The 12,342-nt window shown below is 39.1% G+C and overlaps 4 protein-coding genes across 4 annotated transcripts; 2 read left to right on the top strand and 2 right to left on the bottom strand.

Annotated features, from left to right (window-relative positions):
- Positions 1-407: 407 nt before the first annotated feature.
- Positions 408-896, bottom strand: L201_005865 (uncharacterized protein; the record flags this gene model as incomplete). The annotated part of the gene is made up of 1 exon (XM_066221593.1): positions 408-896. One exon carries the CDS (start codon positions 894-896, stop codon positions 408-410), a length of 489 nt encoding a protein of 162 aa, XP_066077690.1.
- A 3,152-nt stretch (positions 897-4,048) lies between these two features.
- L201_005864 (uncharacterized protein) lies at positions 4,049-5,469 on the bottom strand (the record flags this gene model as incomplete). Its single annotated transcript, XM_066221592.1, has 7 exons — positions 4,049-4,170; positions 4,250-4,312; positions 4,381-4,400; positions 4,460-4,575; positions 4,642-4,807; positions 4,931-5,128; positions 5,234-5,469. 7 exons carry the CDS (start codon positions 5,467-5,469, stop codon positions 4,049-4,051), a joined length of 921 nt encoding a protein of 306 aa, XP_066077689.1.
- A 912-nt stretch (positions 5,470-6,381) lies between these two features.
- Positions 6,382-8,615, top strand: L201_005863 (uncharacterized protein; the record flags this gene model as incomplete). Its single annotated transcript, XM_066221591.1, has 9 exons — positions 6,382-6,435; positions 6,505-6,598; positions 6,672-6,764; positions 6,877-7,083; positions 7,212-7,348; positions 7,442-7,710; positions 7,791-8,023; positions 8,111-8,278; positions 8,374-8,615. 9 exons carry the CDS (start codon positions 6,382-6,384, stop codon positions 8,613-8,615), a joined length of 1,497 nt encoding a protein of 498 aa, XP_066077688.1.
- Positions 8,616-9,571: 956 nt separating this feature from the next.
- On the top strand, positions 9,572-11,299 carry L201_005862 (uncharacterized protein; the record flags this gene model as incomplete). The annotated part of the gene is made up of 9 exons (XM_066221590.1): positions 9,572-9,684; positions 9,763-9,863; positions 9,937-10,042; positions 10,110-10,172; positions 10,265-10,282; positions 10,357-10,526; positions 10,624-10,945; positions 11,021-11,114; positions 11,234-11,299. The coding sequence occupies 9 exons, from the start codon at positions 9,572-9,574 to the stop codon at positions 11,297-11,299; spliced, it is 1,053 nt and encodes a 350-aa protein (XP_066077687.1).
- Between the last annotated feature and the right edge of the window lie 1,043 nt (positions 11,300-12,342).

Raw genomic sequence — 12,342 nt, 5'->3', positions numbered from 1 at the left:
CTTATATACCCAGAATAACATATGTTGTATCGATTCTAGTTATGTATATCAGTGCAATCATCATGATCATGTGAAGCGCAACCTGAATATTAATAGATGTGACAATACATGCATTCATAAGACATCGTATATACTATAAAAAGATCCTCAAGTCCACAAAAATATATATAAACTATACCGGATAACCTATAAAAATACCAAAAAGAGAGTGAGATATGCTTAAGGAGAACGACCAAAGACCCTAAAATATGTGATTCTACCTTTTCACTCTAAATCTTCTAATTAACCATAGTATAATACTAACTAATTGTTCGAATGATCTTGCTTTGAAGGAGAGAACGTGTTTTTGCGTTTTTTGTTTTTTTTATAGAAGTAAAGAGGAAGTCGGAATAGAGAGGATGATGCGTTTAAGCAAGGACAACGACTTCTGGAGATCCAGTAGCAAAGACGATTTGTGGAACGGTGGTGGTGATGGTAGCAGTGACAGTTGGTTGAGGAGCAACTGAGGTTGTAGCAGTGACTGAAGCACATGAACAAGCTGAAAGGTAGTCTACGGTGTTGGTACAACCGGCGGTTTGATCGGCTGGTACAACGGCAGTGTTACAAGCTACTTTAGCATCAACAGGAGCTGGGGTGTTGGTGGCGGCGGATACGTAGATGGTTGTTACACCGGCGGTTACAGTGGTGGTTTGAGTAGCAGTGGAAGCAGCTGGTGTTGATGAACAAGCTAAAGCTGATGAACATGATTGGATGTGTTTGGCGTAAACATCGGCACCGGCCCACATTCTTTGAACAGCTCTTTGACAATCATCTTGGTAACATGCACCTGGGACTCTGGTAGCTGAAACCATAGCGGCTGAGGCAACGAGGAATGAAACGATGACTGATTTGAACATTTTTGATTGATTTGGTTTGGTTTGGGTTGGGGAGTTTTGAGTTTAAGAGTTTGAAGTCAAGAAACCTGGAAAAGTTTGGAAGGTTTGGATTGGATTGTGAAGTTGTGATGAAGTGTGTTGTTTGATGTAGAAAAGAAAGTCCACATTATTCGTCTCAAATCGAGTCCTTTATATATCTTTCAAAGATGAACAATCTGTCCTACTCGTCCAACCATTTTTTTTTCTTTCGTGAACATTACTTTTACTCAACAGGGTACATACAGTATTGTAAATTCGACCGATATAGTAAAGACACCAAAAAGGCACAAAGCATGGTAGACAATTCAGGAAAGATGACAATATGGTTCACGGGAGTTCCCATTTCCATTCAAAACTCTCTTGTCCATCTCACAGGACAGTCTGGCGTAAAAGCTGAAGTCAATATTGATGCTCATCACGGGTTCGGGTAGATATCCGATGATCTTCGCATCCATCGCTTTCAATCCGAAATGAAAAATAACTCCCATAATGGGAAGCAAGCCTCTTTCACAAAAAGCGATTAAAAACAAAAAGAACAATGTTCTTGGAACTCTTTAGAATCAGACGGTTAGAACAATAGAATGGGACGATACAAAAAAAAAACGATGGATGTAACGGAATGTTTTAAGGGTGATCGACAGGCACAAGGAAGATCGCAAATGTCTCATTTCACGACACAACAAGATTCAGGGTACCTGGTTACGGACCATATTGGTATCAAGCGTAACAACAGAGGCTTATTGCGAGAAAAGAAAAGACAACGTGCAAGTATGCTTTTTTGCGAGACCTGAGTACCGAATTGATGTTCTCAAGGGGTAATAACCAAGCATTTCGAAAAAGACGGACCGACTGAACCGATTAGACGCTTTATAAAGGAATGAATCGCTTGATTCAGTTATTTCCATTTAACTGCATCTTGCGGATCTTGTTCTATATCTCGTACCTGACGATCTTTCAACGGATGATTCTCTCTCCTTCCGAGACAATTCATATCATTTCTCCATTGTAAAGGAAATTTTCATCTAGTAAGACCAAAAGTATGGAATGCCGTTGGCAGGTGTATTCCCAATTCGACCGAAAGTCTACTGATGAGAAGTATCACACGTCTCCTCCTCGTACATGCCATCATCAACGAACATTACTTCCAGCCTTGGGACCATGACCATGCGGAGACGCACACAATCTCTCATCATATCTCGGAGTAATCGGCGTCGACAACCAAATTTTCATTTAGATCCATAGATTGGGATTTTTGGTGAAAGAACATAAGAAACCGATGAAAATTACCCAAAGAGGCTTATCTCTCAATTAGGTTATTAGAAGACTTTGCGTAGATCGCTTCTGCACCGTAGATCAATCAGGAGACCATCGGATGAACCAGAATAATGTTCTCGATTCGCGTCCTGGACATGAAAAGTATCAAGTCGCGTCGGTTCCATCAATCATTCATTGTTCACTGCTCCCGGTGGCTTATCGAGGCGTTATCAATATCTAATCCCGCTTATCAAGTACAAGTTTTACTCCTTTCGGAACCGAACAATTTCGCTACCACTCTGTAGTTCAACCTTACCTTTTACTTTATCACCATGCATAGCCATCTTTCATTCACCTTATAATCCTGAAAATTCACGTTTAGGTGTAATTCTTTTCAGTATAGAAAGATCGCCGAAAGGATGAATGATGACGAGGACTTTACGAATAAAGTAATTTACCGACGGACTGGACACTTCAGCTTGTCTTTCGAAAGTCAAGGGTCATCCGTTAATCTCGGTAAATATCGCCGACCAACCAATACCCAGTACCATTCCTCCAATCATTGAATGTCGATCTACATGTAGGAGACAAAAGATCGACAACCATATCTCTGAATCAGGTCCGAGACTTTCCAAGAACTCGGTACCCAACAGCATGTCACTGAGACATTTCTTAATTTTAGACATGCCAAGTTCTCAGGTACAATACACATCGTATCCAGCTTAGACTGTATTTGTACACCTACGCTAATAGGTAATCCCGCTTCTCGGATGTGTTAGACTAATGTTCAGCAGATCAATGCAATGGACCGCCCCGTTGACGACCTTTGCTCAATGAAGACCTTGATTTCAAAAAGTTTCCCGATAAATCGGCATAGAAAGATGATTTATCTCCATCCGCTTCCCGGGACCTGATCCCATCACGGTTGATCCGAGTAATCGCACCAAGCTATCTCGGACCGATATCAAAGCGGGAAGGTATCCTTAACGGACTGATCAGTAACCAAAGCAACCATTGTTCCTCTGCAGTTGCATACAGTAGTGGCACTTCGCGCGTGGGAAGCGTAAAGTGTAGTCTTCCCCCTGTAGACGTCGAAGTCTTGTGTCAACATTGCATCGCACTGAAATAGCAGTATACTTGCTTGACCCCATGAGCTACATTCGTATGGTCATTAGAACTTGGTCGACACTGGCTGTGTACAGACAATCGAGATAATGAGAATGATACCGTTGTTAGGAACCGAGATAAGAACGAAGAACTCACCGATACACTTGGCATTCAAAAATCACAACGCCAGTAGGTGCCGAGGCTGAGATAAGCACTTCACATGGTCTGTCTTTCTAACTCTCGGCTTCAATTTATCCCTGTGAGATCAACAATTGAGTTCTTTCAGAAGAACTTTTGGTGGACTGCTGAACATTTGCGTTTGACCGCACTATCTCCTTATTTTGTGCGAAGAAGATCGTCCAAACCTTGGCAAAAAGCGGGACTGCAGCCTTCAAGGTCAAAGGTTCACGTGACTCAAACAAGTCCGAATAAGCTGGTTAGATGGATAGACGAGTTACCGTTTTCGATCCCATACATCGATAAAGAACCAAGCCGAGATACCTTTCTGCCAAGAAAGCGAATTCACCACGGGTAGTGGGAAAGATAGTGCCTTATAGTAGATCCGAAAGTCCATTGAGGTCTGAAGTCACGAGATGTACGAGCGAGCCAAGCCTTCGTATAACGATAGGTCATCCCGTGGGAAGTTGAGGCAATCAGAATGACCTTTATCAATTTCGGGATAGTCATCTGATTTTCGATATGCATTTCGTTTAGCTACATGGTTGTATTCGAACATACTACTTGCTACATTACAGTCTTTAATCTCCAACGACTTAATAAGCTGAACCTCCATTAACGTGGAAACATTGAGCAGTGAAGTAAGATGAATCTGCACTAGCAAGGAAAACGAATGCTGTAGCTACTTCAACTGGTTGACCAGCTCGACCGATTGCGGCTGTGGTACAATGGAAAATTCGCGTAAGCTATGTCATCTCTGATCTTGATCACGGTAGTATACAAAGAGCTGCACTTACTGGATGGACCGAAAGATTCAAGGGATTCTTTAGTCATAGTAGCGGGAATGAGTGGGGTCCAGACTGCATGGAAAGAACGTTGATTAGTTATGAGAAGAATATTGGGTTTAGCTCGATACCACAAAACTCACTAGGTCCAGGGCATACAGCACTATCATAATATAGTTTGATTAGCAAAACATTGAGCAGTGAGTAGGAGTTTAAACTCACTTGACTCTGATACCTTTCTCCTTTACGATTTGGTTCGACAATGCTCGAGTGAAACCGACAATAGCACCTTTAGTAGAGGTGTAATCGAGAAGTTTAGGATGGCCGACGAAGGGGTTCTGAATTGGGGGAGAGGTCAGCGAGTATAGTAACACGATAGAGAGTAAAGCGTAGGATCAATTTACAATGGAAGCATTGTTGATGATTGATGAGCCCCATGGCATGATAGGGATGAGGTTCTTGGTGAGGTAGAAGATCGCATGGATGTTGACATCGAAAACGTGTCTCCATTGTTCTGAGGGAAGATCTTCGATATGCTCGACTTCAGTCTGAGTAGCAGCGTTGTTTACCCTGCAATCATGGAAATGCCTTGTTAGCGGTGCATCCGATGACGAAATGTAACAGAGGGTAGTCATACGAAATGGATTCGCATGAAGCTGATTGAGAGGTTGCCGTGGTGTGAAATCAACTCACAAGATATGCAATTCATTTCCACTCCATTCCTTAACTTTTTCAACAAGTTCCAAAGCACCTTTTTCAGTTCTTAAATCCTTAGCGACCAACTCTACTTTAGTATTTGGTGAGACTTTGGCGATGTATTGTTTGACATTTTGAGCATCTTCTTCTTCAGAAGGATGGTACGAAAGTAATAAATTTGCACCTTCAAGAGCGCTAATTGAGTGAAGAGAAGAGAATAGAATTATTAGCAGCTTTCGGACAAAACAAACTGTTTGTATATTCTGACTCATCTTGTAAATAGTATATATATCGACTTACTATAAGATAGCAACAGCTCTACCGATACCAGAATCACCACCAGTTATGACAGCATTTTTACCTTGTAATTTACCTGCAGCTTTATATTTTGACCCATCTGCTAATACATCATCTAATGGAGCTGGATTCAAAGGTACTTGTTTACCTGGTAATTCATCTTGAGCTTGTTTAGCTATAGATGGAGGTAAGAAACCAGGTCTGTATTCTTCTGGAACGTTTGATGGAATGTTTGACATTTTTACTTGGTGTTTTGGGCAAGTTTTTGATATTGTATTTATATGTATCGATATAACTGGAAGAAGAAACATAGAACAAAGTATACATATATATACTGAGTAGCTCACATCTTTCCCAAAATAATCGTGAGATATGTAATCGTATGGTAATGGAAATTCATAATGAGGTATATGTGGTTATATGACGTCAAAAGAGAAATGATAGTCAAAGGTTATGGCAAAAGTATGATGCAGGATGGGGATATGGGATCGTACTTGTACGATTATATTATGTAATAACCAAGTGAGAGATTCTCCCACCGTAGAAAATAAGTATATAAGTATTAGCTTTCAATTACAGTTACAGATCATAGCGGGATCAAACGATGTATTACCTTTTTGTATTCACCTAAATTACCTGATGTGGAAGCGTCCAGTCAGCTAAAAAGTCTTTATCGTTCACTTTATATCACCATATCACCGTATCACCATTCTCACTGTAAATACAATGAAAACCTTATGGTATAACTCGAGTTAAATCAGCGTGATAAACACCGTCCATTATTCACTGATCACATAAATCAAACTTGAACCTCTTGCTGGTTTGATCATTTCATCTATCTATCTTGCACTATTTCTTGCTATCTTGCTTTGCTCTCGCCTTGTGATAACATTCAACCCCAACCAGTCGGAAATAACCGAGAATGCCGTTTTTAGTGCTTTCGGTCAACTTGTATAGAACCGAGTTAGACTCCGTCCTGTAGATGTATATCGTTCAAAGATGATAAAAGCACGTCTTGATAATCAATATATATATATATATATATATATATAGGTAATGTAGATGAATTATAACACTCTGTATATCATCAACAACAACATACTTATACAACCACATACAAGCTTATCCAGTCAAAGCATAATCCATTCATCATGTCAAAGTGGCCTCAACCTTTCGTATCAACCGTTTCGCATTGGCAAGCTACGGTAAGTTGATTGAGTACCCATGCCTGCAGATTCTCTACATGCCCAGCTGATCTAGTCGTCTCTCTGCAGAATCGAGGACGAAAATCGTTATACAACCATAACAAAGAAACTCCTTTACCTACAGATGTTATCGATTATGTAGTTGTTGGAGCTGGTATGGCTGGTAAGTGGATGTTTTCGCCTTGGATCTGACCTATCTGTTATTGCTTCACATACTGATCATACTGTCTTAACAGGAACCACGATGGCTTATCACCTTACTAGACCTGGCATAGCCGATGGTAAGACCGTAGCTGTATTAGAAGCTAAAGATTTGGCTTCTGGAGCTTGTGAGTATCGTATCGTAATAATTATCACTCATATCCCATATCGCTCCCGATCGTAATGACCTAATTACTTGACTGAAGCTGATAACCACGTAAATTATTGTAATTGTACCAGCTGGAAGAAATGGTGGACATTGTGCTCCATTCTCATTTGGTTCACTTACTTTACTTTGTGATCCATTAAGTGAAGGTGGTGCAGGATTGACCATCGAAGAAGCTATTGAAGTTATGGATTTTGAAAAAAGAGTACTTGAATATGTTAGTGAAACTATAGATAAAGAAAATTGGGATGTAGATTTTTGGAAAGGTGAAAAAGTTGAAGGTAAGTAGTTTTACTTTGGATATTCGCAATAAACGATGAACTGTCGGAGCTGCGATTACTATTCTTATGGTATTGTCAAAGTGTATCACTGATACTGACGATTACTTGTTCATGCCTCGACTTGATAGTCAGAATTTCTGAACCAGCTAAAGTTCAAATGGCAGAAAACTACCAAAAATGGATTGCTGCGAGGGAAAACCATCCAAAATTGAAAGGTACTGAACCTGAATGGGCTTGGATAGAGGATGAAGCTGAGGCTAAAAAGGTGAGTAAGGTTGTCGTGATCTATATGGAACAACATTTCACCAAGTGATATATAAATTACGTGCGGTCTCGCTAAGCTTACAACGATTCATAGGCTACTCGTATTCACAACGCTATAGGTTATTCTAAAGGACCAGCAGGATCAGTCCATCCACATAAATTAGCTACAGCTTATATGAAAGCAGCTATTGCGACTGGTCGAGCAGATTTATATTCTTATTGTCCGGTTCATTCAGCTAAAAAAGTAGATGATCTTTGGGAAATTGAGGTTCATGATAAAGGAATAGTTAAAGCTAGAAACGTTATCTTCTGTACAAATGCTCATACACCACATGTATTCCAAGGTAGTCCAATTGCAGACTAGTAAGTCGTTTTCTCAGATTACTGCAATAATCTATAAATAAATCGCGAAGACGTTTAGCTTATCTTTGATAATTTCCCAGTCTTGTCCCTTTCCAAGCTCAGGCTGCCAATGTTACCCCACCTCTTTCATTTTCAGGATCTAAATACCTAAATAATTCATACACAATTGAAGATGGTCCATACCTTATATTTACACCTGATGCTGGTATTGTATTAGGTTTACATCATGCTACAGCGCATGAATTAGGTGTAATGACGAAACAAGAGTTATATGTCGATGATGATGCTTATGTAGCGGAAGGTATCAGTAAATGTGAGTTAGCTATCATTCTTAAAATGAGATCTAAGTGACAAAGAATACGAATAACTGATTACTTTTGTCTTGGGCTGCGTTTAATAGGGTTACGTGATTACTGTAAGAACAACTTCTCAGATTGGGGTACCGAAGCACCTGGTGAAGGCGCAATGAGAATTTGGGCTGGTATGTTATGTGCGACAAAGGATACCTTACCTTTGATTGGTCAAGTACCAGGTAAAGAAGGCATGTATATGGCTGCTGGATTCCATGGTAAGTTTCCATCTCTTATGTGATATTACGCAGCGCAAACTTGAAAAAAGAATCACCAACTGATCATTCATTCTTATTTTGTCTGTCATGTATAGGTCACGGTATGGCAAGAATAGCCTTATCAACTAAATATCTAGCCAAATTAATTACTACAAATGAATGGGATGAAGGATTACCTAAAACCTTTGATATTACTGAAGAAAGATTTGAAAGAGGTCAAATTGCACCACCTTTTATTACTGAACAAGAGAGAAATGGCGGTGATAGTCTAGCTGGCAAATTTATGAGTGCTGTTGGTTTAAGTAGTGGTAATAAGGTTGTATCAGTAGTTAGATAACCTTGTACAACTTTAATCCGATCAATAGAGAATACATTTATCACCCCTTTTCGACACCCTTGTAGATAATACCGTTCATGTAGTTTATGCGATATAATTGCTCATTTCCTCTTCGACATGATGACAATATTAATGAGGGAGAGGGAGGGTGAAGGTGACGGTTTCAGATGCCCGCTTTCCCCGCATATACCACGTGTATCGTGCATGCTAACGGTCACGTAAACCCTTTTTTTGTTCATCGTTACCACCGCATCTTCTTTTAGCTCAAATCGTGCAATGCTTCATGCTAAACAATCTCGACTCTCCCTTATCGATATACTACTGCAGTATCAACGTATAAACGTATGAATAAAAGTAAAATGCCAAGACATTCAACTGGTGGTTGTCATCCTTTTAGATTGACACCCAGAGATAACATCGAGGACTGATGGGATTCAAGGTCAATATAACCCGAAAATGCATAGAACGCTGTGCAACTGTGTTGAACCATTTTTAATACCATCTTAGCAAGTGACGGTCTTACTGTACCTTTAACCCTTCTCAGCATGTCACTTCTCAAGGTCATGCTTGCTAGTCACCTTATCAATGACTATTCATCTATATGGCTATCATGTTCAACTAAAAGATGTATCTGCTAAATCCAGATGTATATATAAAGGATAGTTTTCGAGCTGTTTTGAGGAAAAGAAAGTTATCCCTCATTTGACTTTTCAATACATTGAGATTAGAGACGTAAATACAATCCTCTTTCACAAGCAATTACCACCTCTTCAAAAATAATAATTACCGTTCAACTACCAACAAAATGGATTGTAAGTTTTCATTATTCTTCTAAAAGCTTAATTTGTCTTGCTTTCCCCATAACTCCCACTGATGATTACGATGATAAAGAGTTAAACTGAAACCTTTAATATACATTTGTCTCCCTGATAGGCTTTATCAAACAATTTAATGATATGGTTAAAGAACCATTCCAGTGTAACAACGTTAATGGATCGGTCAACTTGATCACCGGTTCTTTAGAGTACTCAAATTATGGTTATTTCCCTTCAAAGACATGGGCATATGTGTAAGTCCTCCTCAAGATATTTATCTTACATTAACGGTTCTTATACTGATCATTCAATGACATGTACCGTTATGATAGTTTCACTGGTGTTTTCGGTGCTGGATTAATGGTTCAATTACTTCTCAGTATCTTTTATAGAGCTTGGTGGACTTTACCTACTTTAACCGCTGGAACAGCTGGTAAGTCAAATCCCATTCTTCCTCGATAGACTCGATACACTAATCAATTGAGTGGTTTTGTTTATTCGATTAGTTGAAGTTTTAGGATGGGGTGGTAGAGTATGGAGTGCAACTTCTTGGAAATGGGATCCTAACGATGGTGGAATATGGAATACCAGTTTTGGAGCCTATATTATGCAGTAAGTTTGTCATCCTGTCTTTCCTGGAAAAACTCCACAATTACTAATGTGAATGTTTCATCATTAGAATCTGTGCTCTCGTTATCGCTCCAACTGTCTACTCTGCTGCCAATTATATCCTCTTCGGAAAGTGAGTTGCTATTCCTTACACCCATAATAGCGGTGCAACCTAAACGATAAGGCAGAATAGAAAGTTAATATGTATCTTTTGTTGTGTACCAGAATCATCACTACTTCAGGGTGAGTACTTACATGTTTGAAATAAGGCTCTTGTGAAATGAGCATTGGCGAGACTGACATGTCAACTTTTGTAGACCTACATATTCTTCATTACATGCTCAATCGTTTTCAATTATCTTTGTCATTGCGGATATAGCATGTTTAGTCGTACAGGGTACAGGTGGTGGTATCGCAGGTTCAGCTGAAGATGAAAATGGTACAGATATTGGTGCTTATATTATGACTGCTGGCGTAGTTTTACAACGTAAGTGTGAACATGGCATATACCATTCATTTGCGATCTTGCTACCTTTTCAAAAGAAACTAATTTCGACTTTTCTCTTCACCTCTGTCGATCTCAGTCATCGTTACTATACTGTTCAGTGGTTTATTCATTGAATGGATTTGGAGAAAAAAAAATGATAAACCAGCTAGAAAACAATATAATCCATTTGGTAGATGGAGAAATGGAAAAAACAAAGACAGATCAAGTATTGAAATGCCACTATCTAATGTAGGAGGTGTTGAAACTCCAGATAGCGCAAGTGAAAATGCAAGAAAACAACAAGATTATGTTATGACATCGTCATCAAATATTCCTTACAATGGACCATCTCTCTCTAATCAAAAAGTCAATATACTTTGCGGTTTGATCACTGTCGGAACGTTCTTGATTATTGTAAGGTAAGTTACCATCTCCCTCATATAAAGAACACAATCGAGATTCTGATTAACTGATCATATCGTTTCCAATTATAGATCCGTTTATCGATCAGTTGAATTACTTGATGGGTGGACAGGTAAAATTGCCATTAATGAACCTTTGTTCCTCGGTTTGGATGCTTTCTTGATGGTAAGTTTTGTTTTCCGACTTTACACCCATGATCTTTTTACCCATATTATGATTCCATCTTTTCAGCAATTTTGAGTGTACTACGACCTGAGACTGACCTTTCACTTTATACAATCTAGGCCCTGTTCATCTACATTTACACAATCATCTACCCAGGTTTTTTCTTCGGTAGAAGACTTTTCTAAACCAATTCAATCATCAACGATAATGACGAAAAGATACGCCAGAAAAGCAAGTTGAACGATGTTTTAATTGCTCAAGGTGGTGAATAAAATAGATGAAATCAAGTAGGGTTTCAAAGGACAATACACAATGAGAATAATTTACCCTTCTGTACCCGTTACTATATGAATACATACTTGTATCGAACTTGTCTTGGTACTTGATGGTAGAACATGAACGACTTTGTTTCTTCTCTTCTCCGTTACATTCCTCATAGATCACTTTCTTTCCGCCGGATGATCAACGAGCTAGAATATACAGTTATGCAAATGTACCATATACCGAACAATAATGACCGTCTTGAGCAGTTGATTCGCATTAAATTGTTCCATTCCATCTGTCGGCGAAAGATGAAAGAAGTGTAAAATACCTTGCTATGACTATGAGCAGACTTGTTCCTTGGAAAGGGTAATACTCTGTATATGAAGCCGAGTTATTCGGTGACCGTGAAACATATATCCGGTGACCGAAAGGGATATATGGGATACAGTGTATATGGTTATAGGATATGCTTAAACAGGGGAATTCGGTCACCGATACTTTTCCTAACTGTATCTTTTTCTCATTTCACTTATATAGTCGAGCATAGCAACATAGCAATTTCATTCTTTTTCGTTTATCAGCCCAAGTTTGACATGTTCCTTTCTTCACTTTGAATCTGACAAAGGCGATAAGGGCATACATAGCCATAATAAATTGCCCCACACCGAAGAAAGACCGAAAATCGAATGTCAAGATACTACTACTACTACTACTACTACTACTACTAGGAATAACCATTACAAATATGTACACGTTCACAACAATTAATAATACATCATACCATACACCTTTTATCAGACTCAACTATTAGCAATATTCTACAGTAAAACTGCCTGAATAAGCTATGGTTGATACCGAGTCAGAAAAAGGAATGTAATGTAATGCCATGCCTACGGTGTATGTAAAGATGTTACCAGTTACTTAATTAGTCACCTTATCATTTTAATACGAAAAGGTCATGGAA

Source organism: Kwoniella dendrophila, chromosome 7 (assembly GCF_036810415.1).
Source record: "Kwoniella dendrophila CBS 6074 chromosome 7, complete sequence".
NCBI lineage: Eukaryota > Fungi > Basidiomycota > Tremellomycetes > Tremellales > Cryptococcaceae > Kwoniella > Kwoniella dendrophila.
This window is presented reverse-complemented; position numbering and strand designations above follow the sequence as displayed.